The sequence below is a fragment of the Brassica napus genome, chromosome C8 (genome assembly GCF_020379485.1).
Source record: "Brassica napus cultivar Da-Ae chromosome C8, Da-Ae, whole genome shotgun sequence".
In the NCBI taxonomy this organism is placed as follows: Eukaryota; Viridiplantae; Streptophyta; class Magnoliopsida; order Brassicales; family Brassicaceae; genus Brassica; species Brassica napus.
Genome location: NC_063451.1, coordinates 41319328 through 41343345, shown reverse-complemented (window position 1 = coordinate 41343345; position 24018 = coordinate 41319328). Strand labels below are relative to the sequence as shown.

The 24018-nt window shown below is 34.9% G+C and overlaps 5 protein-coding genes and 1 long non-coding RNA gene across 9 annotated transcripts; 3 read left to right on the top strand and 3 right to left on the bottom strand.

Moving 5' to 3' along the window:
• The first annotated feature begins 16 nt into the window (after positions 1-16).
• Positions 17-2140, top strand: LOC106345285 (probable pectinesterase/pectinesterase inhibitor). The gene is made up of 2 exons (XM_013784509.3): positions 17-1090; positions 1248-2140. The coding sequence occupies exons 1-2, from the start codon at positions 25-27 to the stop codon at positions 1934-1936; spliced, it is 1755 nt and encodes a 584-aa protein (XP_013639963.1). The 5' UTR covers positions 17-24; the 3' UTR covers positions 1937-2140.
• An 801-nt stretch (positions 2141-2941) lies between these two features.
• LOC106452005 (PSME3-interacting protein-like) lies at positions 2942-4449 on the bottom strand. The gene is made up of 7 exons (XM_013894009.3): positions 4281-4449; positions 4104-4178; positions 3911-3968; positions 3715-3770; positions 3500-3562; positions 3325-3405; positions 2942-3245 (listed from the first exon to the last, which is right to left on the bottom strand). The coding sequence occupies exons 1-7, from the start codon at positions 4329-4331 to the stop codon at positions 3021-3023; spliced, it is 609 nt and encodes a 202-aa protein (XP_013749463.1). The 5' UTR covers positions 4332-4449; the 3' UTR covers positions 2942-3020.
• Positions 4450-4600: 151 nt separating this feature from the next.
• LOC106452003 (proline--tRNA ligase, cytoplasmic-like) lies at positions 4601-7598 on the top strand. Of its 2 annotated transcripts, none has more exons than XM_013894004.3 (11): positions 4601-4797; positions 5011-5266; positions 5350-5466; positions 5557-5744; positions 5876-5942; positions 6039-6161; positions 6240-6392; positions 6487-6771; positions 6870-7088; positions 7175-7268; positions 7363-7598. In XM_013894004.3, exons 2-11 carry the CDS (start codon positions 5030-5032, stop codon positions 7425-7427), a joined length of 1548 nt encoding a protein of 515 aa, XP_013749458.1. In that variant the 5' UTR covers positions 4601-4797; positions 5011-5029; the 3' UTR covers positions 7428-7598. The 2 variants fall into 2 exon arrangements, with proteins under 2 accessions (XP_013749458.1, XP_022563478.1); XM_022707757.2 differs by having other exon boundaries at positions 4722-4838.
• An 831-nt stretch (positions 7599-8429) lies between these two features.
• On the top strand, positions 8430-11421 carry LOC106452004 (probable polygalacturonase). 3 transcript variants are annotated; one of them, XM_013894007.3, is made up of 7 exons: positions 8430-8448; positions 8787-8906; positions 9234-9551; positions 9622-9742; positions 9819-9993; positions 10074-10144; positions 10519-11421. In XM_013894007.3, the coding sequence occupies exons 2-7, from the start codon at positions 8889-8891 to the stop codon at positions 11244-11246; spliced, it is 1431 nt and encodes a 476-aa protein (XP_013749461.2). In that variant the 5' UTR covers positions 8430-8448; positions 8787-8888; the 3' UTR covers positions 11247-11421. The 3 variants fall into 3 exon arrangements, with proteins under 3 accessions (XP_013749461.2, XP_013749459.2, XP_013749460.2); XM_013894006.3 differs by lacking the exon at positions 8430-8448 and adding an exon at positions 8558-8662; XM_013894005.3 differs by lacking the exon at positions 8430-8448 and having other exon boundaries at positions 8546-8906.
• A 747-nt stretch (positions 11422-12168) lies between these two features.
• LOC111208594 lies at positions 12169-12644 on the bottom strand. The gene is made up of 2 exons (XR_002660481.2): positions 12575-12644; positions 12169-12462 (listed from the first exon to the last, which is right to left on the bottom strand). It is a non-coding gene; the product is annotated as an uncharacterized LOC111208594 (long non-coding RNA).
• A 9079-nt stretch (positions 12645-21723) lies between these two features.
• Positions 21724-23277, bottom strand: LOC106416115 (auxin-responsive protein IAA30-like). The gene is made up of 3 exons (XM_013856952.3): positions 22507-23277; positions 22130-22226; positions 21724-22017 (listed from the first exon to the last, which is right to left on the bottom strand). Exons 1-3 carry the CDS (start codon positions 22886-22888, stop codon positions 21963-21965), a joined length of 534 nt encoding a protein of 177 aa, XP_013712406.1. The 5' UTR covers positions 22889-23277; the 3' UTR covers positions 21724-21962.
• Positions 23278-24018: the final 741 nt, after the last annotated feature.

The following is a 24018-nucleotide window of genomic DNA, read 5'->3' as shown; positions in this document are numbered from 1 at the left end:
AAAAAATAGATTAAAAAATAAATAATGGCGGTAGGGAAAATTGTGATATCAGTGGCATCCATGCTTCTAGTGGTGGGTGTTGCCATAGGAGTTGTCACCTTTGTTAATAAAGGTGGTGGTGCAGGTGGCGACAAGACTCTGAACTCGCATCAGAAAGCGGTTGAGTCACTTTGTGCGTCAGCCACAGACAAAGGTTCATGCGCAAAAACACTTGACCCTGTCAAAAGCGACGATCCAAGTAAACTTATCAAAGCCTTCATGTTAGCTACAAAAGATGCGGTCACAAAATCCTCAGACTTCACGGCTTCAACCGAAGAAGGTATGGGGAAAAACATGAATGCGACGAGCAAAGCCGTTCTTGATTACTGCAAGAGAGTGCTGATGTACGCTCTTGAGGATCTTGAGACAATTGTTGAAGAAATGGGTGAAGATCTTCAGCAGAGTGGGAGTAAGATGGACCAGCTTAAACAATGGTTAACCGGAGTTTTTAATTACCAAACCGATTGTATTGATGATATTGAAGAATCGGAACTAAGAAAAGTCATGGGCGAAGGAATCGCTCACTCCAAGATTTTGTCCAGTAACGCTATCGATATCTTCCATGCTCTAACCACCGCAATGTCCCAAATGAATGTTAAGGTTGATGACATGAAGAACGGGAACCTCGGAGAAACTCCAGCTCCTGATCGTGATCTTCTTGAAGACTTGGACCAAAAAGGATTACCTAAATGGCATTCTGACAAAGACAGGAAGCTTATGGCTCAGGCCGGACGCCCTGGTGCCCCTGCTGATGAAGGTATCGGTGAAGGCGGCGGTGGTGGCGGTAAAATTAAGCCGACGCATGTGGTGGCTAAGGATGGAAGTGGACAGTTTAAGACGATTTCTGAGGCGGTTAAAGCTTGTCCGGAGAAAAATCCTGGACGTTGCATTATCTATATTAAGGCTGGTGTCTACAAGGAACAAGTCACTATCCCTAAGAAGGTAAACAATGTTTTCATGTTTGGTGATGGTGCAACACAGACAATCATTACTTTTGACAGAAGTGTTAGACTTAGCCCTGGAACCACTACTTCACTCAGTGGCACCGTTCGTAAGTCCCATTTAATTAATCTTCTTCTTTTTTGGGTTGCTAAAGTCCATTTAGTTAATATTATTTTTTTCCATCTAACTATATTGCACCGTGCAATATCTACATATGCACATGCACATGCACGTTGATATCTAAATATAAATATGCATGCATGCAGAGGTTGAATCTGAGGGATTCATGGCGAAATGGATCGGGTTTCAGAACACTGCTGGTCCATTAGGACACCAAGCTGTCGCGTTCCGTGTGAACGGAGACCGTGCGGTCATATTCAACTGCAGATTTGACGGTTACCAAGACACACTCTACGTCAACAACGGACGTCAGTTCTACAGGAACATCGTTGTGTCCGGTACAGTCGATTTCATCTTCGGAAAATCTGCGACCGTGATTCAAAACTCTCTAATCCTCTGCCGAAAGGGAAGCCCCGGACAAACCAACCACGTTACAGCCGACGGTAACGAGAAGGGTAAAGCGGTGAAGATTGGTATCGTTCTCCATAACTGCCGTATCATGGCGGACAAAGAGCTCGAAGCTGACAGGCTAACCGTCAAATCATACCTTGGACGGCCGTGGAAACCATTTGCCACCACCGCGGTTATCGGAACTGAGATTGGTGATTTGATTCAACCGGTAGGATGGAACGAATGGCAAGGAGAAAAATTCCATTTAACAGCTACATATGTTGAGTTCAATAACCGTGGACCAGGAGCTAACACTGCTGCGAGGGTTCCTTGGGCTAAGATGGCTAAGTCTGCTGCTGAGGTTGAACGTTTCACCGTCGCTAACTGGTTGACTCCTGCTAACTGGATTCAAGAAGCCAACGTTCCTGTCCAGCTTGGATTATAATAAGAAAACTAACTAACAAAATATATAACGAATAATATAGTATGTGATCTTGTAAAAAGCTAACGATACGACCTCGTCTCTCGGGATCAGGGCTCTTTTTGGTTATTATTATAGGGTTCTAGACAGTCTGGGATGATGTTTGTATATGATTGCTTTTGTTTCACATGCAAAACATATATACAAAATATCTTATTTCTTTTTTAATTTCTTTTGTTCAAAATAATGAGCTCTTATAACCATGTTGATGTGTGTATGAATATCCTATGATCCTATCACTAAACATGATAAATATAACTTAAAACTAATACTCTAGTAAAATAATACAAACAAAAAATACTTATATATGTAAGATTTTGTGTAAACATGTATACTAGCTCAACAAATATAACTTTATAAAAAGTTTGCCTTATTGCTATATTTATATATATGATTCTATATTCTATATTTAAGTATGTTATAGAAGATTATGAGGACAGAGATGACTGACTATTGGCAAACTTTTATGAGTAGTGTAATATGTTATCAAAGCAAGCCCTGAACTACCAAATCAAATCCCACTTCAAAGCGAAGCTGTCCCACTGATGATCTCACCAATATTTTTCACACATTACAAACGTGACATAATTGGCTGTTTCTTTAACCAAAGTAAACCGAGTCAAAATCCAACCTTCCGAACCAACCCATCTTGGGATCTGTCCCTGATCGATTATATTCCGGTTTTAAGATGTTTCGGTAGGACAATACATGTGTTTACGCATGGACCTGATGCTCTGCTAGAGTCATAAAAGATGCATCGGCTAAAGCAATTGTTCCTTACTATAAATTGTTAAAGATCCAAAGGGGCTGCTATTGGAAGAAGCAACAAGTGCCCTAGACGCAGAATCGGACTATGCGGTCCAAGATTTACTGGACCGGTTTATGGTTAAACAAACAAGCGGCCATCAAAAATCAAGAACGCAGATGTAATTGCAGTGCTTAAGAATGGTATCATCGTGGAGAAAGGAAAGCATGGAACTTAAGTTAATATCAAAGATGGTGTCTTATGAATGTTTATAGATTCTTCGGACAGAATAAAACAAAAATGTTAAGCATCATCTTCACTTTCATCACTATACGAGACTAAGGCTAAACCTGTTTGCAGAGCTACGGGAGTGACATTGGGCTTTGCAGAAGTCTCCGGTTTTCCATTCCCTGAGATATCTTTCTTCTCATCCTCCGTCGCTTTGACCTTCTTAGGTTGTGACTTGACTTTTATGATAGCGTTAAATGGACGAGTCGAAGCGTTTCTCTTCCCCGTTGTCTTTTGTTCCTACAGGATACATAAATAAAGTTGAATAGTTCTGTAATCAAATATCAAAAAGATATAGTTTGAAACACGAGATGCTCACTTTGGTGGTTGGAGGTGGTGGTGGAGGAGGAGCAGCTTCTTTTGGCTCTTGAGGGATTGCTGATCGTGCTGCAACTGCTGCCTGAAAAATCAAAAAACCATAATCAAAAAGGTTGATCCAGCATTATTGCATCTGTTTAACAGTATTTTTCAAGTTTGACAAGAAATTTATTTACCTGGAAACTACGAAGCTGTTCTTCCTCTTCATCTGCTAATTTCCGTTCATATTGCTTCCTTGACTATACAACAAAATGCAAAACGAATGCATCAAAAAGCCATGAATCTTCTTCCATAGGCATTGTCAAAGAGGTTAACACTGGCCATGCTATATGGCAGGTCATTACGATATAAGATGAATAAACTCAGTCTGAAATTACTAAGTTTTACTCACCATTTCGAGTTTATCAAGAAACTCAGTCTCATCTTCATCAAGAGCTTTGGGTGGTCCTGGCAAATCCAATTCAAAAAAGAAGAGATAATCCACTGAAGAAAAGGCACAGAAAACTAAAGAAAGAAGAAACTAAACCAAAGACGTTGCTAAACAATAAGCATATGAATGAATGAATACTGGCAGAGTAGTGACTCACTGTGCTTGAAACGTTCGTTAAACTCAGCATCCTTCTTGTCTTTGTTCTCTTTCAATATCTGAAATTAGTATACACAGAAGAAGCATTGTTCTTAGTCTTTTCAATGACGCTGCAACAACAATAATCATTCAGCTGCAATCTGATCAAAATAACTGAAGAAGAAACGAGAAAAAAGGAGGCTAGAGAGAAAAACCTCGTACAAAGCCCTGTCTCTCTGGAATGTGCCATCTTCAACTCTTTCCCCTCTTTCTTTCTTCGATTCCTCTAACTTCAAAATTCAATTCCCCCAGAAAAAAAAAATTAAGATCGAATCTGCTACAAAGCTAGGGTTTCGATAGAGATGAAAGCGAGAGAGAGAGAGGGAGAGAACCTGTTCCTCGGAGACGAAATTAAGTAACCTAATAGGCTTCTCTTCTCCCATCTTCTTCTTCTTCTTCCTCCTCCTCTACGCGCTCTGTGACGAAGAAGAAGAATTTCACACTTCTCTCTTCTTTTCAAATCTCCAAAATCGCCCATCTGGTTATTATTTATTCGTGTTTGACCCTCTATGTTTCATCTGTCCAATTTTAGTCCTTCGACTGTTAATTGAATAGACAAATATGGGCTTTATTGGCCCAATTAGGTTGAGTTATATATATATGACTGGCGGCGATAATAAAATACTAGCTTTTCCACGATTTCTCCATTACTACAGCTAATGCATAGAGAGTTGACTTCTTGACCTAGCTTTGGGCCTGGCCCATTTATATCGAGCCCTAAGACGTGGCTATATATGATTGGAAGTAGATCAGTAACGAAGCCAGTCAAAAGGTTTGCAACTTGTAACGTTTTCCCTCGATTCGTTGCTCTCTCCTTATCTCCGCCGTCTTCAGCTCACCGGCGAATCGGTTAGCTTCTTCTTCCTCCTCCTCCTCTTTCGCTAACTATCGTATGTTTGTGTTTCCTCTGCGAATCAATTGTTATTTTTGTTTATTCCTTGGGAATCTGCTGTCTAGATTGTCTCGCTCGATTGATTCACGGATCTCTGCGTAGCTTTCGATTGGTGCTTTAGGTTTCACTTTATCTATAAAACGAATCGCTTTTGTTGTTAATGCATTCAGAAAGAAGAAAAAGGTTGAAATGGCTGGTCCAAGTGGGAAGAAGGAGAAGGTCGCCAAGGCGGGTCCCAGTGGCGGCGGCGGCAAGAAGAAGAAGGACGTCAAGAAGGAAACGGGTCTCGGTCTCAGCGTCAAGAAAGACGAGAACTTCGGTGAATGGTACTCTGAGGTTTGCAAGCACGAGATGATTGAGTACTACGATATCTCTGGATGTTACATCCTTAGGCCATGGTCAATGGCTATTTGGGAGATTATGCAAGTGAGCACCTTCGTCTCTCTCTTTTTTTTTTTTAATTAATCTGATGTGGGAGATAAGATGTTTGATCATTTTGTTTTTTCCAGACTTTCTTTGATGCGGAAATCAAGAAAATGAAGGTGAAGAATTGCTACTTCCCTCTCTTTGTATCTCCTGGTGTTCTCGAGAAGGAGAAGGACCACATTGAGGGTTTCGCTCCTGAGGTGTGTGTTTATATCTGTGAATCTTTCAAAAGGATTTTTTATTTGTGACAATGAAGCATTTGTTTAATAGATTTTGAATGTTTTGTTTAGGTTGCTTGGGTTACAAAATCGGGCAAATCTGACTTGGAAGTCCCGATCGCAATTCGTCCTACCAGTGAGACAGTGATGTACCCTTACTACAGCAAGTGGATAAGAGGGCACCGTGACTTGCCTTTGAAGCTTAACCAGTGGTGCAATGTGGTTAGATGGGAGTTCAGCAACCCTACCCCATTTATCCGGTACTTGATCATCTTATAATCCTTTTTATTTTCTTGTTCATACCTTTTTTTTCTTGAGCTACATAGTTAGTGAAATAGACACAGAAGTTTGGTTTGTCATAGCTCAGTGCCTGATTTTTTTTTAATTGCAGGAGCCGTGAGTTCCTTTGGCAGGAAGGGCACACTGCTTTCGCCACAAAAGAGGAAGCAGATAAAGAGGTAACTCAACTTATCATAACTTTCGCCTGTGATCCAGCATCTCCCTTTTTATCAGGTTAATATCATTTATCGTTTCTGCTTCTCAACTGTTCTCAGGTCCTTGAAATTTTGGAGCTTTACCGTCGCATATATGAAGAGTATCTCGCAGTCCCAGTTGTGAAAGGTATGAAGAGTGAAAATGAAAAGTTTGCTGGGGGACTTTACACTACAAGTGTGGAGGTATGTAACTTTTCTATTTCGTTTCAGAGACGCAATCTTCTTTTTTTTTCTCGTGGATTAAAACTTTGTTTTTTGTAGGCTTTCATTCCAAACACGGGTCGTGGTGTACAAGGTGCAACTTCTCATTGTTTGGGACAAAATTTTGCGAAGATGTTTGAGATCAACTTTGAGAATGAGAAAGGAGAGACTGAGATGGTGTGGCAGAATTCTTGGGCCTACAGTACCAGGACGGTAAGTCTTGTGCTATTTTTTATTCACCTAGGTTTATTCTCTCCTTGCGGTTTCTCTACCGCATATTAACTTTTCAACTTGGTACCTTGCATAGATTGGAGTAATGATTATGACTCATGGAGATGACAAAGGCCTGATACTTCCTCCTAAAGTAGCATCTGTGCAAGTTGTTGTGATCCCTGTTCCTTACAAAGATGCTAATACACAAGGAATTTTCGATGCTTGTACCGCTACTGTGGCTGCCTTGAGTGAAGCCGGTATCCGTGCCGAAGAAGATTTAAGGGACAACTACTCTCCTGGTTGGAAGTATTCAAACTGGGAAATGAAGGGTGTCCCTTTGAGAATTGAGATTGGACCCCGTGATCTGGAAAACGACCAGGTCAGCCTGGTTTAACGTGTTGAATATCTCTCGGTTTATACTTGGGAAGACTGTGGCTAAACCAATTTCATTATATCTTTGTTTTTGCATGGCTATAGGTCAGAACTGTGAGACGGGACAATGGAGTTAAGGAAGATATCCCAAGAGGTAGCTTAGTGGAACATGTGAAGGAACTGCTTGAGAAGATCCAGGCAAACATGTATGAAGTGGCGAAGCAAAAGAGGGAAGCCTGTGTTGAAGAAATTAAGACTTGGGACGAGTTTATCGTAGCACTCAACAAAAAGAAGCTCATCTTAGCTCCCTGGTGTGATGAAGAGGTGCGTTATAAAAAACCTTCTTCAGGGAAATCAATTGTGAGAAAGAATGCATACATTTAATTCCCTTAAAATCATACTATTTGCAGGAAGTGGAGAGAGATGTCAAGGCACGTACTAAAGGTGAAACTGGAGCAGCTAAAACCCTCTGCTCTCCATTTGAACAGCCAGAGCTCCCTGAAGGTTAGAAACAGAGAATCTTTTAATCTCTCTTGAGAAAATATTCTCATCAATTTCTCTCTCATTCACTGTTGTTTTTTTTTGTGTGGTTGTACAGGCACTCTCTGCTTTGCATCTGGAAAGCCTGCGAAGAAATGGACCTATTGGGGCAGGAGTTACTAAGTGTTGTTCACCAAGTTTTTGTTCAGTTCATGAAATTTACTTTGTGAAGACTATCTCAAGTTCATTGTGCTGTGATTTGATATTTTGACTGAAAGCTATTTTAGTTTCATTACTGTGATTGCACTATGAACTACCAAAACGATGTTTTTTTAATTCAAAAGAACTGTTTGAGAAAGGAAAAAATAGCTCTGAAATCTACTGCTTGTGGGAATTTAGTTGAATAAGTTGGGGCTCAAGGTATGTACAATTCTAGGTGGTACTTGTTCCTTGGGTGTTAGCTAATAAGCCTTGGAGTCTCAGGTGCAATGTGATATATACTAACGTTCTGTTCTATAAGCTAAGCTTTTTCCTGCTATAATAATTCACCATAAAGCTCTGTTTTAAAAGGATGCACAAATTTATTTATGTCCTTTTATAAAAAAAAATGAGTAACTTTTTGGGTACTTAAAATCATACTCAGGTCCATGATGGTAGGTATGGTAATCTCTTGAAGGGATAATTAAGTGTAGTAATTATGGGTGTCGTATTGTTCTTTTATAGACAACAAAGTCGTCTCATTACTCTTGTCTGTCTTACTAATTCTCTCTAATTTCGTGAACACATAAAAAATGTCAAATAGTATTAAAAATGTTGGAACTATAAAATGCTCATTAATTATGTTTGTTAGTAGTAATTGTTACTCTAGCACATGTGTAGAAGCACTTCTGAATTTTATTCCCGATTTTTTGTTCTTTTCCTTAACTGCAGCAATTAAGTAACTGAAAAAAAAAGAAAAAAAAAACGAGTAATTACAGTAGCAGAGTCAACTCTCAAATAGTCAAGAGATCCACGTGTCACGTGATCCGTCATCTTCTTCATCTTCTCGTGATAACTGATCACATTTGATTCAAAAAGAAAAAGGAACAAAAAATGATTCCTTAGTGTTCATTTTACAGACTGGTCTAACTTCTCTGTCTTTCTTTCTGGCTTTTTGTATATGTGACCCCTCACTGTCTGTTTATAACAGAACATCTCGAATAAGGTAATCTCCAGACATCTTAGGTTCCATCGAATGTTATTCTTCTTTAATATTTGATTATTAAAAGTACTTGAATTAGATGCTTTCCCGTTTCTCGGGTTTAGCCGTTTGCGTACGGATAAGGTTTAGAAGAAGAAGAAAGGACCTACAACTAAAACTACTGCTTGAACTTTTGGCGGGCACAAACGGTCACTTTCAATGATGCTTGCTGTTTAGTGTGGGTTCCCCTGTTTCCTCTCTCACCACTGTCCCCCATCTTATCACTCTTTGCAACTTGCATTCAATCACATGAGAGAGAGAGAGAGAAAACTCATCTTTCAATGTTTTGATTTTTCTTACAGTCTACAAGAGAGAGAGAGAGAGAAGCCCAAAAGAAGCTGAGATTGTTTGTCAAGAAGACTTAGGTTTCTGGAGCTGAAGGAGATTACAGATCTTCCATTCATATGAAGATATCCTTCCTTGTAAGTTTTATTCCTCTTTTTTTAAAAACATAACATAGTTAAGTTCCACTGCCCCTGTCTCTCAAATATGGTAATGCCATGTCTTATCTGTTCAAGATCTGCAATCTTGTTCAAAAAGGTTGAGAGTTTTACAAGAAACCAATATTTTTACTGTTCAGAATATCCTCTTTCTTCCTGAATCCTGATCTGGTGTTTGCTTGCTTATAGAGATGAAATGTAGCTCTCACCTAACTGTGTATCCATTGTTCATGAGCTATTTTAAGTTTCATTAGGCTTGAGACCTGTGAACATCATACAATGTTGGTTTTTGATGTTGGCTATTTGCAGCTCTCGTATGTGCTCTTAGTACATGCATTCTATGGTGCTTGGTGCAGCGTTGGAGGCAGCCTGCACTGTGAATATTCCAATTCACAGATTCTTCACCGGCCTCACAGCGTATCCATCACAGAGTTTGGAGCCGTTGGAGATGGAGTCACACTAAACACTAAAGCCTTTCAGAATGCTTTGTTCTACCTCAACACTTTCTCTGACAAAGGTGGTGCCAAGCTTTTTGTTCCCGCTGGTCAGTGGCTTACCGGTAGTTTCGACCTTATCAGTCACCTAACGTTATGGCTAGACAAGGGTGCAACCATTCTCGGGTCAACGGCAAGTCTCTGCCTCTTTTTACATCATTTCAAGCATACATGTTAATGTCTTAAGTACTTTCTCTTTATAGAACTCGGAGAACTGGCCTGTGGTTGATCCATTGCCATCATATGGGCGAGGAAGAGAGTTGCCTGGTAGAAGGCATAGGAGTCTTATATATGGTCAGAATCTCACTGATGTTGTCATCACAGGTACTAACTAATATAACAACTTATTATAGGGATGCTTTGAACCGTTGATGTTAGTCTGATGATAGTGTGATCATAGGTGAGAACGGGACAATAGATGGTCAAGGAAGTATATGGTGGGATTGGTTTAGAAATGGAGAGCTAAACTATACAAGACCTCATCTTGTTGAACTCATAAACGCTACTGGTCTTATCATCTCCAACCTCACTTTCTTGAATTCACCGTTTTGGAATATTCATCCTGTTTACTGCAGGTCAAGTCACACTTATCTAATGCTACTTGAGTCCGGTTAATCATGTGTTCTGATATGGATGTTTCTTGTTGTCTGAACAGAGATGTTTTTGTAAAGAATCTCACAATCTTGGCTCCTCTTGACTCTCCAAACACAGATGGAGTTGATCCAGGTGAGTTGTTAGTGGAGCCTAGAATTAGGATACTTACTATTTATTTGTATTTAAAAAAAAAATTCCTATTTTAATTAGGATTAGATTTACATAGTTTTGTAGGTTTTATATAAATAAATTTATGGTTTTATGATTTGATTAATAAAAGTGATTGTTTTATTCTTTGTTTTCAGTAGATCTAAATAGATTTTCATAAGTTTCGGTTTATCTGAATAACATTTAATAACCTTGTGAATATTCTAGTTTTTTTAGTATTCTCAGAAACAAAGAACTACTAATCTATCTTTTAAAGCTTTCGATTCATCAGTTCCATTGTAAATTTACTCCTCTAGTTAAGATATGAGAGATGGTCTCACCATTTTCGCTTCATGCAGACTCATCAACTAACGTTTGCATAGAGGATTGTTACATAGTTACCGGAGATGATTTAGTATCGATAAAAAGCGGATGGGACGAGTATGGAATCTCCTACGCAAGACCAAGCTCGAAGATCAAGATCAATAGGTTAACGGGTCAAACTACTTCAAGCTCAGGAATAGCCATAGGGAGTGAAATGTCAGGAGGTGTATCTGACATCTACATCAAAGACTTGCATCTATTCAACTCCAACACTGGAATCAGAATCAAGACTTCTCCTGGACGAGGCGGCTACGTAAGAAACGTGCACGTCTCAAACGTGAAGCTCGATAACGTGCAGAAAGCTATTAGGTTCACGGGTAAGTACGGTGAACATCCTGATGGGAACTTTGATACTAAGGCACTTCCGGCTATAGAGAAGATCACTTTTGAGAATGTTAGTGGTGAAGATATCGGTGTTGCGGGTCTTCTTGAAGGTATAGAAGGAGATGAGTTCAAGAATATATGTTTCCTTAATGTTACTCTTAGGGTGAAGAAGAACTCGAAGCAAGCTCCATGGAGATGCTCTAATGTTAGAGGCTACTCGCAGTGGGTTTCGCCGGAGATTAGTTGTGATTCTTTTGAAGAGAGTATCTTCCCGGAGCATAGCTCTGATTGTTTTGGGTTGTCAGAGAATAATGTTGAGACGTCAAGTGGTTTAAGTAGATCACCATGGTTGTTTTTTTGGTACGTTAATGAAGTTTGACCTTTAAAGGGGAAAACACAGTTTGCTTGAGGGTGAAGAAACATCTTCATAAATTTTCCTTCAATTTTATTTCTATAAGAGGTTTCGTTTTTGTAAGTGATGCTTTTGTTCTTTCTCTTTCTTTTAAGATATCCGGATCCAGATCTTTATCCGGCGAATCCATAATTTTACTATTCTTATTCGAATCCGGGATTCTCGGATATCCTCTAAAAATTGTAATATCCGGCGGTTATCCGGATCCGGATTTCGATCTTTAAAATAAATAAAAAATAATATTAATATATATAAAATATTAACAATAATTTAAAAATAAAAAATATATATAATGTTTTAATTATTTATATGTATAGTATTACAAAATTTACATAATATTTATATATACTATTATAAAAATGAAAATATATCAAATAAAATTAGTTTTTTATATATAGATATTATTATTTTTGAAATAGTTTTTAATAAAACTTACGGATCCAAATATCCGAACTAAAAAATCAAGATATCCGGATCTGGATCTAGGTTTGACGGATCCAACATTTTACTATCCGGATCCGGATTCGGCCCCTCCGGATATATGGATTTTCGGATCTCGGATCGAATCCGCATCTCGGATAAAATTCTCAGGGCTACTAACAAGTGTAATATATCTCCTACATGAGTCTTTGTAACTGAAGTTTTGTTTCCTTGGCAATAATTTATCATATCTCGATTGAATTTTTTTTTTAAATAACAAAACTCTTAACTATCAGTGTTTGGTTAAAAATCATTATTATACCTCAAATCATTCGAGAATTTCCAAATAAATAGAGAAAAAAAAACTCAACTGAAAATATTGTTTGTGATAAAACACAACTTAGATTTTTTATTTATATAAATGGAAGATAGATTTGATTAATAATACGATAATATTGTACCAAATCGATTCATATAATATTTGGTTTTATTATCGCTAGGGATTTTTTGAAATAAGAAAAAAATCTAATAAACAACAAAACATGAACCTTCTAACGAAGGATCTGAAAGAAAAATTCATCCTTGCAAGTTATAACCGAATAAAAACATTACGTAATAAAACTAGAAACAAAAATTTTGAATAAAATCTCCGACAAAGTGATTTACATCATGACAAAACTAACTACTTGCCACACTGTATTGGTCAAATCAGTAGTGATAAGCTCTTGAGATCTTCAGTCTTCTCACGCTAGACAAGAACATCCTACACAATAATCAATTAAATCCCCATTAGACTTCTACATCATTATATTATAGTTATTAATCAAAATTACAATGTGCTTAATTAGAGAATAATTTTTTTTTAAAGTTCTTACTCCCAAGGAACATCTCCAACAATCATCCAGTCATCTTCCTTGTCTGCGTATGTTAGCACATGACTTTCTACACATCTCTTCTTCCTCAGCCCCTGTTTCAGTTTTCACTATCATTGACTCCTCGACCACTATACTCTCACTCTTCTTGCACACATAAATCATCGTAATTCATATATATAATGTGTTACGGTCTACATGCAAAAATATATAACTATAACTATCTAGATAGAAATGATCATATTCTTTATATAACCGAAATTTTTCCGATAGGAGTGAGTCTGGTTACGGGTTGTGGTTGATTGTTTCGTCCTCCTCCTCCAAGAAGAAGTTGATCCTTGAAGGAAGTAGCTATTCCTTTTTGTTTTTGGACCGAATCATCAAGCGCTTGTTTTGCATCCTCAAGGTTGCCATAGCTTTTATGAGTGATATTTCTTCCTGTGATAAACCGTGAGGCCTTATGCCATTCGTCGTATATTCCACGCATCGGGCCGTTGAATATAACATAATATTTATGGGGTTTTTTAGTAGCTGGGCTTGTAGGTGGGCTTTCTGGTAATATTATTGTTTCACTGTTTTGGGTTTGATTTTTTAGTGTTTGGACAGTTGCTTCAAGTTGGGTAATTTCGTCTTGGAGTTTTTGGAGATTTTCTTTTTTCTGCTTGATAGTATTTTCCATCATCTTTATCACCGAGTTCATGGTTCCTGTCAAATATTGCCAAAGTGACTGATTATTGTCCGAAGACTGTTTGTTTTTGTTGATAATCTTTACCAATTATCGATGGTTGATCTTTTATACTCAAGATCATGAGTTATTTACTAAAATTTTTAGTAAATTAAATCAGTCTTTCGTTTGTTGATTTCGATATTCTCGTGTGAGAGAATCTGCTATAGAGTTAAGTTCTCCTTTTATGTAGACCGGTATATATGAGTATTGAGATAATTGCATTTGCCATCGAATAAGCCTTTCCTGATTATAGTTTGCTTTTATATTATACTTCTGAAATCCAATTAAATATTTTGAGTCAGTTCTTAGGTAGAAGGTTATTGGTCTTAGATCTATCTGCCATTTTTTAAAAGCTTTTATAGCTGCTAATGTTTCTAGTTCATGAATTGGGTAATTTTGTTGAGTTGCTGTAAATGTCCCACTGTTATATTTAACTAGTTTTTCTTGTTTTAGACTTGTCTTTTGGGTAATCAATTCTTTTAGTTTTTCTATTTTCTCTAAGGCTTTATTAGTCAGAGCTGTAAGAGTTGCTCCCCAATGTGTAATACATGCATCTGTTGACACTATTAGAATATCATTATCAGTCGGGTTATATAATTCTGGTAAATTTTTACACATTTCTTTTAGTTTTTTTACTGTTTGACTATCTTTTTCTTCCCATTTCCATGGTACCTTTTCTGATATTTTTTCTTGTAATGATTTTCGTTCTTTTGCTAGATTTTTAAAGAAACCTTGTTCTGATAAATAGTTAAGATTTCCTAAAAATCTTTGAATTTGTTTTCTATCTTCTAGTTTATTTGGAAACTCATAGATTTTCTCTAATATATGTTTTTGTGCGGTTATTTTTCCTTCACTAGTTATTTCTAAACCTAAGAATTCAATTCTTGTTTTTAATATTTGTGCTTTCTTTTTACTTAGTACTACTCCTTTTTCTTTACACCTTTCTAGTATTTTATAAACTTTTTCTAAATGGTCATTTTCATCATTTTTTGTGAATATTATAATATCATCAATATATGCTGAACTAAATTCTTCATATCCAATTAAATTGTTATCCATAAACTGTTGAAAGATTCCTGGTGCTTGTTTTAATCCAAAAGGTAAAACATTCCATTCGAAATGTTTTTGAGGTGGACAAGTAAATGCCGTTAATGGTTTTGTATTTTCATGGAGGCGTATTTGCCAATATCCTGATTTTGCATCTAATGCGGAGAAAAATTTTGCTCCTCTAAGTTTTTTAATTAGAAATTCTTTTCGTGGTAGGTTTTGAGCGTTTCCAATAGTTGTTTTATTAATTTTTCTATAGTCTATTACCATTCTTCTTTTTCCACGTTTTTGCTCGTTATGGTTATTAACATAAAAGGCTGGTGACGAATGAGGACTATAACTTTCTCTTATCAATCCTTTATCAAGTAATACTTTTGTTTCCTCTTTAAATTCGTTTACATCCTGTTCAGTATATGTCATTTTATAGTTTACTTTGATTTCTTTATTTGAGTCTCTTAACTTTATTTCTATTAAAAGATTATTTGTATTTTTTATATCTAATGGATCTTCACTGCAAACTTCATCAAGCTTTTTTATTACCATTTCGTTGTTTACTATTTTTAATATTGCATTATTCATATTATTTATTAGTAATAACCTTTTTGAATTATATATAGGTATTTTTATTTCTTCCTTCCTTTGATTTTTTAGTTTTGGACATGTAAGTGTTATGTGTTTTAGATGTTGACAAAAAGGTCTGTATAATTTTAGAAAGTTATTTCCTAGTAAAAAGGGTAGTCCGGTATCATGTTTATAAATACTTGGAATAATAAATATTTTGTTCATTATTTTTATTTTTACTAAAAATGCTGCATATTTTAATTCATGTTGGCTTTTATCTGCAACTGTAATTTTAGTTGGTTTTGGTAACTTCTTCCATGTTTCCTTGCTCAGCATTTTTTCTTGAGCAATACAAAGGGTCGCTCCTGAATCTATATATGCTAGAGTTAATTTCTTAGTTTCTTCGATTTCTATTTTTATAAATGTACTATTCGGATTCACCAGATGATGATCTATTATAACTAGATTCTGATGATTCTGAATCAGTAATAATTTTATAACAGTATTCTATTTCACTGTCCGATGATTCAATAGGTTCTAGCCCTATTTGATTTGCCAAATTTAAATATTTAATTTCCTTTTTATAGTTTTTTTTTTTGGGCATTCGTTAGCATAATGTCCAATTTCTTGACATAACCAGCATTTGCAATTTTTCTTTCCCTGCGGACAATATTTTTTATCAAATTTTTTCTTAAAATATTTTTTATTCTTATTTTTATCATTCCATTTCTTTTTCTGTGATTTATAATATTTATTATTGTATTTAAATCTTTTTTTATTATAACTTTTGTAGTATTTTGGTTTATATTTTCTACGTTTTTTATACTTCTCTTGTTTACAACCAAATCTTTGTGGTATATCTTCATATTTATCACAGCATAGGTTAAACGGTCTTTTTGATTTTTTAAGTTCTTGTTTTTGAATACATAAATTTCTTATATAGTCTCTTAGAGATTTTATTATTCCTCCTAAAGAGTTTGCTACTAATCCTTCTGTTTTATTTTCTTTAAATTTCTTGCTAATAGTTTCGTTAAATGGTTGAGGTAGTTTTTGGATAAATATATCCATATATTTTTCATAATCTTCATGGGGTAGTTGGTAATAATATGATTCATATTGACATATAAATTCGTTTAGATAACATATATCGCATATCTCTATATTATTTAGTACATGTCTTACTTTCATTATTTGATCTTCGTCTTCATTAGTTTGTACCTTTCCTAAGAGGTTTATTCCTCCAAGGAATTGTTGGTTAAGTGTTTCGACAATAGCTATTAGGATATCATTATGCGTTTTATAAGTATTAATTGGTATTTTTCCGGTATCTTTTAAACTAGCTAAAAAGGTAAAAACCATTCCTGTGGTTCTATATATGAGTAGATTTAGATAACTTTCTGCGTTTAATTTTGAAATCGATTCATCAAGTTGTAATTGTATTTGATGTTCAGCAACCCAAGTGTGAAGTCTAGCTTTTCCTTCTTGTTGTTGTACACAATCTAGATCAAGAAGGTGATATCTTGTGAATTTACATGTTTTTAACTTCTTATTCTTGCATGGTTTGGTCATCTAGAGTATCATTTAGGCACATTTAGGTTGCATATCATTGCATTTGTACATATCAGGTGTTGGAGAGCACCATGGATGAGTTAGAAGACCATTGGAGGGATTTTGAGTCCAAAGAGTGAAAGATGAACACGGATGAAGGCCTTAAAGATCTCTTCTGAAGCTCAAAATTTGTGGAGACACTGGAAATTGAGTTAGCTTTACAATGGAGGTGGTTTCAAGTCGTTTGGAGCTGTATTGAGGGATTTATGATCAAAATACTACACACATATCAATATGACATTCCTAGCGGCCAGCCGTAGCGGCAAAAGATGGTCGCTACAGAAGATAGAGCTGAGGCGCCTAAGTACCGTAGCGGGAGTGTGTAGCGGGTTAGAGAGACCGCTATAGTTGAAGCGCTTTCTGTAGCGGTCTTCCGTAGCGGCATAATGAGGTCGCTATGAGTTCAAGAATGCGAAAAAATCGTCTAAGTGTCCTAGCGGCCACCCGTAGCGGGCATTTCAGGTCGCTACAGGCGTAGTGACCTCTTGTAGCGACCTTTTATGGTCACTACGGAGAAAAATATCTGTTTTTATGGGTCAACTCCAGCTCGAATTTTAGTAATATATAACTACTTTTCAGACAATAATTGGGGATCTATCTACTTTTTTATGAAGAACACAAGAACTCTTGAGAGAGAAAGCTTGAATCTTTAGTTTCTTTTCTTCTTATTCTCTTGAATTTGCTTGTTTAATCCTTGTTTATCTTTATTCTCTGTTGTATCTACTTGAATATGCTTCAATCTATTATGAGATTAAGTGTTTTCATGGAGATTAGTGAGTAGTTTCCTTAAGAATTCATGGGTTAGGGAGATTAGAGTAACTTAGTGAAGATCTATGGTGTTATTGTATTAGATCCTTGTATGAACTTGCTTGTTGAGTATTTTTAATGCTTGTTTAGTCTTGATCACTCTAAACCTGATTTCTAAACACTTCTCATCAGACATGATTAGATGAAGTGTTTGAATCAACTCAACTAAGCTCTAGTGAGATTAGCCAAGGACACTTGATGTTAAAATTGCTAGATAGTTATTAAACTTGAACTTAAAGATTGCTTGATTGAATTAAGCCAAAGACATTTGATGTTTAATGATTTCTAAGCAAATGGACATTTACCTAGACATAGGACTTGTCTAAAATTGTGTTTAGACTTAAGAGATTACTTTGATTGAAAGCTTGTCACCTAGATTGGATCTTAGTTACTTGAAGTCAATTCCCTTAGCCCATGGATTCACTTGTTTAAATTGATTAAAACCTTGTTGTATTGCTCTGTTTGCTATTGTTAGTTGTCACACACTCACCACTATTGAATCTACTTAGCTTAAGAAATGACTTGTATTCTCACTGATTCACATCACTAGGACTGGTTCGACATTCACCCCACTATACTACAACATTTGCAATAGGCAAAAAAACCTATTATCAGAAGGTCGTCTCTCATTTTTTTTGGTTTAAATTGTTTATAATTTTCGTGTTTTTCATATTTATCATCTATTGTTTTAAAATACCCTTTTTTATTTTTAATCTTTTCAATCTCATTTTTTGATTTTTCTTCTGGCTTTAATCCACTACTCCCCTCTTCGAGAGGATGCAAGAGCTTTTTATCGGGTTCATCTTCTGAGGAGTTATCAATGATTACTTCGTTTTCCTCCATAACTGGATTATCTATTAATGTTATTTGTTTCATCATTTCTCTTAATTCATCCATACTTTCATTTATATTACTCATCTTCCTACTCTTATTATACTAGTTGCAGCTACTGGTTGTTGAAAATCTTTATTTTTTATAAAATATTTCTCTAACTCTTCTATAGTTATGCATTTATGTTTTTCTGACTCTTCTAATTTATGTTTAAGCTCACTTAGTTCTTTTATTTGTTTATCATTTAATTGCTTGTAGTTGTCTATATTTCCTTTAAGTTTTTCATTTATTTGTTGCATCTTATCTAGATCATTGTTTAGTTTTTCTTCTATATTTTGTATTTTTTCAAGTATTATTTTTATTTGATCGCCAATTTTTTCAGTCATAATTTTTCAGTGAGTTTATTCATTATTACAGTTAAATTATTCACCGTTTTTAATAATTCATCTAATCCTTGTAATCTATCAAGTTCATCTAAAATTTTTATTTCACTTTTTATATCATCAAGACTTTCTTGTATCTTAATTTGGTTTATTGATATGTTACTTAACATTTCGGTATGATTATTTAAAACTCCACATATGATTCGTAATGAATGACTAATCTTTTGTTCTTCTTTTATATTTGCACCTAAATTATACTCAGTATTTTCTACCATGTTCCTTTGTATTGGTATAATTCTTTCTTTATATAGTATCTCTGGTATAGAATATAATTCTGGATGGTGTTCTACAGTTTGTTCCATGATTTTATCCATTTTCATAACTTTTGATATTCTTCTATTATTTTGATTTTGTTTAAATTAATATTAATTATATCTTTTTCTATTTTGTTGAAATTGGTCGCTCTTCCATTTTTTTTATTTATAATTTTACAAATTTCAACAAAATATTTGCTTCTTTTTTCTGCGCCTTCTTTAAACTTTTCTTTGTCTTTTGTCTTTTTTATTTGGAGCCTTTGCATTTTTGTCTAATTTTATTAGAGTCTATTATCTAAGTCTGCAAGGAAATTTTCTAATCTATTTAATTTGATATTTATTGTTTCCAATTCTTTTTCTCGATGATTACTACTTATTCTTGTTGCACTCGTGCTTGGTTCAATAAATCTTTCATTTGAGTTTCTTTTTTTAGAAACAGATGGTCTCCGTTCAATCAGTCTCTTGTCTCTTTTGGTTATTGCCTGATTTGGTTTTTCTAGTTTAATAATTTGACTAAATAAATTATCGATATGTATCCCTTCAGAATTTGCATTATAACTTACAATATGAGATGAATTACTTAGTGCGTAGTTTATTTTATATGATATTGAAAACGGGTGGTTTCCTTCTTTAAATAAATCAATTCTTTTGAAATCATAATTTACTAACATGGATTTATCAAGATCGCTGTCTAATAAAGATAACGTTGTTTGGAGAGTAACATCAAATTTTACTTTTCCAAACTTTAGATTACATGCTCCAGAGGCTATTATTTTATCTTGATCATCATTTATTCTATCATCGATTAATTCAAGATCCATAGGAGTATCTATGCTTTCGCGAAATAATCCTTTTATTATTATTTGAATAGTATTTATGTTAATATATTTTATTGAGGATTTAATTTTGGAATCTTTAATCTTCTTTAAGCGTTCATTTATTTGTTCTTTGTTAACCAATGATAAGGCGACTGTACCAGCTGCCTCATCTATTGGGATAGGTACTTCTCCCATCATAATTCTATAGAAAATATTATTTTTTCTAAATATTTTTGCAAAAGGATTATTTTTATTTTTAAAATTAGTTTTTTCTGATATATCAAAGTTTTCTTTTTCAATTAAAGATCTATCGATCAATATATCTTGAAAGAAACTTTTTTCGTTATCAATATTTTTTATTACTTCCATTGATTGATTATCGAGATTTTCAAGAGCCATAAGTTGATTAAAATACTCAGAGTAACTAAGATTTAAAGTTGAATTTTTTCTTAGGTTAAATCTTATTGATAGTTATGTAGTGTTGTATCTATATGAATTTCATAGTTCATACCTGTTGATTGGCTCTGATACCAAAATCTTCTTTCGCAGGAGGAGGAGGACGAAACAATCAACCACAACCCGTAACCAGACTCACTCCTATCGGAAAAATTCCAACCATTGCCAAAATAGACACTACCCAAGCCATCCTTGAACAAATAAAACCAACCAAGGAAAAATTTCTCGAATACTTCGAAGAAATAAATTCCTACCCAGAAAAAACCATTGACAAACATATATACCCAAAAAACCACCAAGGTCTTGGACCAAAAGCAGTGGTACTTCCTGAAGCAGACCCAATACTTACAAAAAACCTCCATGAATATGGACTTATAGAAACCCTTTATATACGAAAACCCGATTACCAACTAAAACACTTCCCGATCGGATTAAAAACAGCCATTTCAAGATACTTTACAGGATATGCTAAAGGAAAGGAAGTATTTCTTCAATATTACAGCAACCACCCAGAACTCAACCAAACAGGATTAAGCTGCCCAGCAATCAAATTAATAATAATGGGGATCAGTAACGAGCAATATCCAACCAAAGATGCTGCAGCAAACATTCATTATGATGAAGACGACCTGGTTCGAGTCGATGCTGAATTAACCATAGGAATACTCAGAAAACTTGTCTACATGAACGACTTCTTCCGACTCAACTACAAATCCGACTCAACACTTTTACTCACCAAATCAACCAAAGAATTCGACATCCAAGAAATTATAGGTCCAATAGTCTACAAAATATGGGACAATGGGATCAGCAAAAATCTGCAATATCATCAAACAATGTGTAGACTACTTATTCAAAGTCAGTTACAGGACAAGATCAGCGAAAAACACAAATGTCCGATCTGTACAGACAACTCTGAAGAAGCCCAAGAAGAAAAGGCCCAAGAAGACTCCAGTGATGACCCAATAATAGAGGACGAAGCAACACCGACAAAGGCAATAAACATGTGAGAAAATTAGGTCGGCAACCACTCATAACCACTTAAATCAATAATGTAATCTTATCTTTTTATCTTTCTTTTTGTTGGCCGAGATAAGATTGAAATCTTATCTTCTTATCTTTAGTAAGGCCTCCGTTGTAATATAAAAAGATGCATAAGGCATCGATGAAGGAATAAGACTTAAGCGAGTTTGTTTGTATACATGGTTATCTAAAACCTTTCTGTTGAGACTTCGTCTCTGAATAGCAGAAAAAATACAAAGCTCGAAAATAGTTAAAACAAAGAAGAAAGCAACAATCGACGAAAATCAACCATCTTTAAGAAGTCCATCTAGTTACCTCCAAAAACTGAAGTTTTGTTTCCTTGGCAATAATTTATCATATCTCGATTGAATTTTTTTTAAAATAACAAAACTCTTAACTATCAGTGTTTGGTTAAAAATCATTATTATACCTCAAATCATTCGAGAATTTCCAAATAAATAGAGAAAAAAAAACTCAACTGAAAATATTGTTTGTGATAAAACACAACTTAGATTTTTTATTTATATAAATGGAAGATAGATTTGATTAATAATACGATAATATTGTACCAAATCGATTCATATAATATTTGGTTTTATTATCGCTAGGGATTTTTTGAAATAAGAAAAAAATCTAATAAACAACAAAACATGAACCTTCTAACGAAGGATCTGAAAGAAAAATTCATCCTTGCAAGTTATAACCGAATAAAAACATTACGTAATAAAACTAGAAACAAAAATTTTGAATAAAATCTCCGACAAAGTGATTTACATCATGACAAAACTAACTACTTGCCACACTGTATTGGTCAAATCAGTAGTGATAAGCTCTTGAGATCTTCAGTCTTCTCACGCTAGACAAGAACATCCTACACAATAATCAATTAAATCCCCATTAGACTTCTACATCATTATATTATAGTTATTAATCAAAATTACAATGTGCTTAATTAGAGAATAATTTTTTTTTAAAGTTCTTACTCCCAAGGAACATCTCCAACCATCATCCAGTCATCTTCCTTGTCTGCGTATGTTAGCACATGACTTTTCTCACTACACATCTCTTCTTCCTCAGCCCCTGTTTCAGTTTTCACTATCATTGACTCCTCGACCACTATACTCTCACTCTTCTTGCACACATAAATCATCGTAATTCATATATATAATGTGTTACGGTCTACATGCAAAAATATATAACTATAACTATCTAGATAGAAATGATCATATTCTTTAGTAAAAAAGAGCCAAAATGAAAAGATATATGCGTAATTATATCGACTTTGTTATATCATTGACGAATCTCTCTAAACAAAAACTATAAAGTGGGTTATGGTCTACATGCAAAGATAGATTCTTACATAGGATTGAGGCGTTGAACATGTAATCAAGCGTTGTAATCAGATCATGATACCCACTAAGGGAATATAGATCGATCTTTCTTCCAATTGGAACTCCTTCCATGTTAACCTTCACGTAGAAGCTTCCAAGACTATTACACTCATTTTGATCTTCTTCTTGCTCTTCTTCCATGATCATTTCATGATCAGCAGCCGCAACGACTTCATATTCATGATTTTCTCCGCCGTTGTAATATTGACCGGACGATGAGCCGAAGCTGAGTCCGAGCCTCAGGTCAGTGCTTAGGTTCCGAGTATTATTACTCGAAGAGCCACCAAATGGGTTGCTTTTGCAGCTACTTTCTATCGATGAAGACGATGAGCTTCTTCTACCTCTTCTCATTTTTTCTGTTGGGTTACTATTTATCTCTCTATGATTTTTATCTAAGCAGGTGACTAATGATTTGAACGTGTGTGTGCATATATATAGAGGAATTTATTATTAATTAATTGAAGATATTCGACGAAGAAGAAGAAGAGTTGGTATTTTGTTTTATAAATAACGGAGATGGTGGAATGATGAGACAGTGTGGTTAAAGATGTTGTTGATGAAGCAGACAAATCCACGTGTCACGCAGACACTTGGTCAAAGTGTTGGTTTTGAATCTCTGCTCGGATTTTTTTGCTGGGTGTGTTATAATTAAATTTGTATTGTTCCAAAGTATATACTATCTGTTTTTCATATATATATATATATCATTGCTGGATTTTAGTTATCGAATTAAAATGACTAATATGTGGAGAAGATATATATATCCACAGGTGTGATTTATTTAGCTTCATATCATATACTTAATCAGTGTATAAGTGGTAAGTTTTATTGAATGAAAAACAAACAAAACATGGTTTATGTACAGATTCATCAGCTAACAAGAATTAAAACTTCATTGAAACACAAAATTGAGCAACATTGAAGCAGAAAATCGAGAGGACCAATACTCCATGTAAGCACTTGTTGAAGTGACATGGTTTCATACATTGATACATATCATGTTATTCTTTTAATAAATGCATTAAGGCCTAGATTTAAGGAGTTAGATGGATGTAGACAAGAGATACATGTTCTGATTAACCGGATAAGAACATTTTTTTCTTTTAAAAAATAGAACGTGAGTACATTGAATTTTATAAAAACCATAGTTTATTTAATTTTCATCCTTATTAAATCAAAGTTCAATGCATGAGATTATCGTGACGCGCATTGATGCATTCGTGGGTTCGACAAACACCATTTCCACAATTAAGGGTTCTTTATAACTGCGAGACACTTTTTAATATAGTCCAAATGTTTGTTTAACGGAACATAAACTGCTAAACACGTCTCATGTGCGTCATTAACTCGCTAATAATGGTTTTTAATTATGATGACAAAAAACAAAATACTCTACGGGACTTCATCGTATCCAAGCATGATAAGAGTTTGAGCTTTCACATGATTCTAATCCACGTGCTTTTAGACCATGATTATCCCAT

Excerpts from the sequence above, each read along its gene's own strand:
- LOC106345285 (XM_013784509.3), top strand. The coding sequence starts at position 25 with ATGGCGGTAGGGAAAATTGTGATATCAGTGGCATCCATGCTTCTAGTG. Across the intron at positions 1,091-1,247 it reads TTCACTCAGTGGCACCGTTC|AGGTTGAATCTGAGGGATTC; the intron begins GTAAGTCCCATT and ends GCATGCATGCAG.
- LOC106452005 (XM_013894009.3), bottom strand. The coding sequence starts at position 4,331 with ATGGGAGAAGAGAAGCCTATTAGGTTACTTAATTTCGTCTCCGAGGAA. Across the intron at positions 4,179-4,280 it reads ATTTCGTCTCCGAGGAACAG|TTAGAGGAATCGAAGAAAGA; the intron begins GTTCTCTCCCTC and ends TGAATTTTGAAG. Across the intron at positions 3,969-4,103 it reads GAGACAGGGCTTTGTACGAG|ATATTGAAAGAGAACAAAGA; the intron begins GTTTTTCTCTCT and ends TACTAATTTCAG.
- LOC106452003 (XM_013894004.3), top strand. The coding sequence starts at position 5,030 with ATGGCTGGTCCAAGTGGGAAGAAGGAGAAGGTCGCCAAGGCGGGTCCC. Across the intron at positions 6,393-6,486 it reads GGGCCTACAGTACCAGGACG|ATTGGAGTAATGATTATGAC; the intron begins GTAAGTCTTGTG and ends TACCTTGCATAG. Across the intron at positions 7,089-7,174 it reads CTCCCTGGTGTGATGAAGAG|GAAGTGGAGAGAGATGTCAA; the intron begins GTGCGTTATAAA and ends TACTATTTGCAG.
- LOC106452004 (XM_013894007.3), top strand. Across the intron at positions 9,552-9,621 it reads CAACCATTCTCGGGTCAACG|AACTCGGAGAACTGGCCTGT; the intron begins GCAAGTCTCTGC and ends TTCTCTTTATAG. Across the intron at positions 9,994-10,073 it reads ATTCATCCTGTTTACTGCAG|AGATGTTTTTGTAAAGAATC; the intron begins GTCAAGTCACAC and ends TTGTCTGAACAG.
- LOC106416115 (XM_013856952.3), bottom strand. The coding sequence starts at position 22,888 with ATGAGAAGAGGTAGAAGAAGCTCATCGTCTTCATCGATAGAAAGTAGC. Across the intron at positions 22,227-22,506 it reads GTTCAACGCCTCAATCCTAT|GGGCTGAGGAAGAAGAGATG; the intron begins GTAAGAATCTAT and ends AAACTGAAACAG. Across the intron at positions 22,018-22,129 it reads GTTGGAGATGTTCCTTGGGA|GATGTTCTTGTCTAGCGTGA; the intron begins GTAAGAACTTTA and ends ATTATTGTGTAG.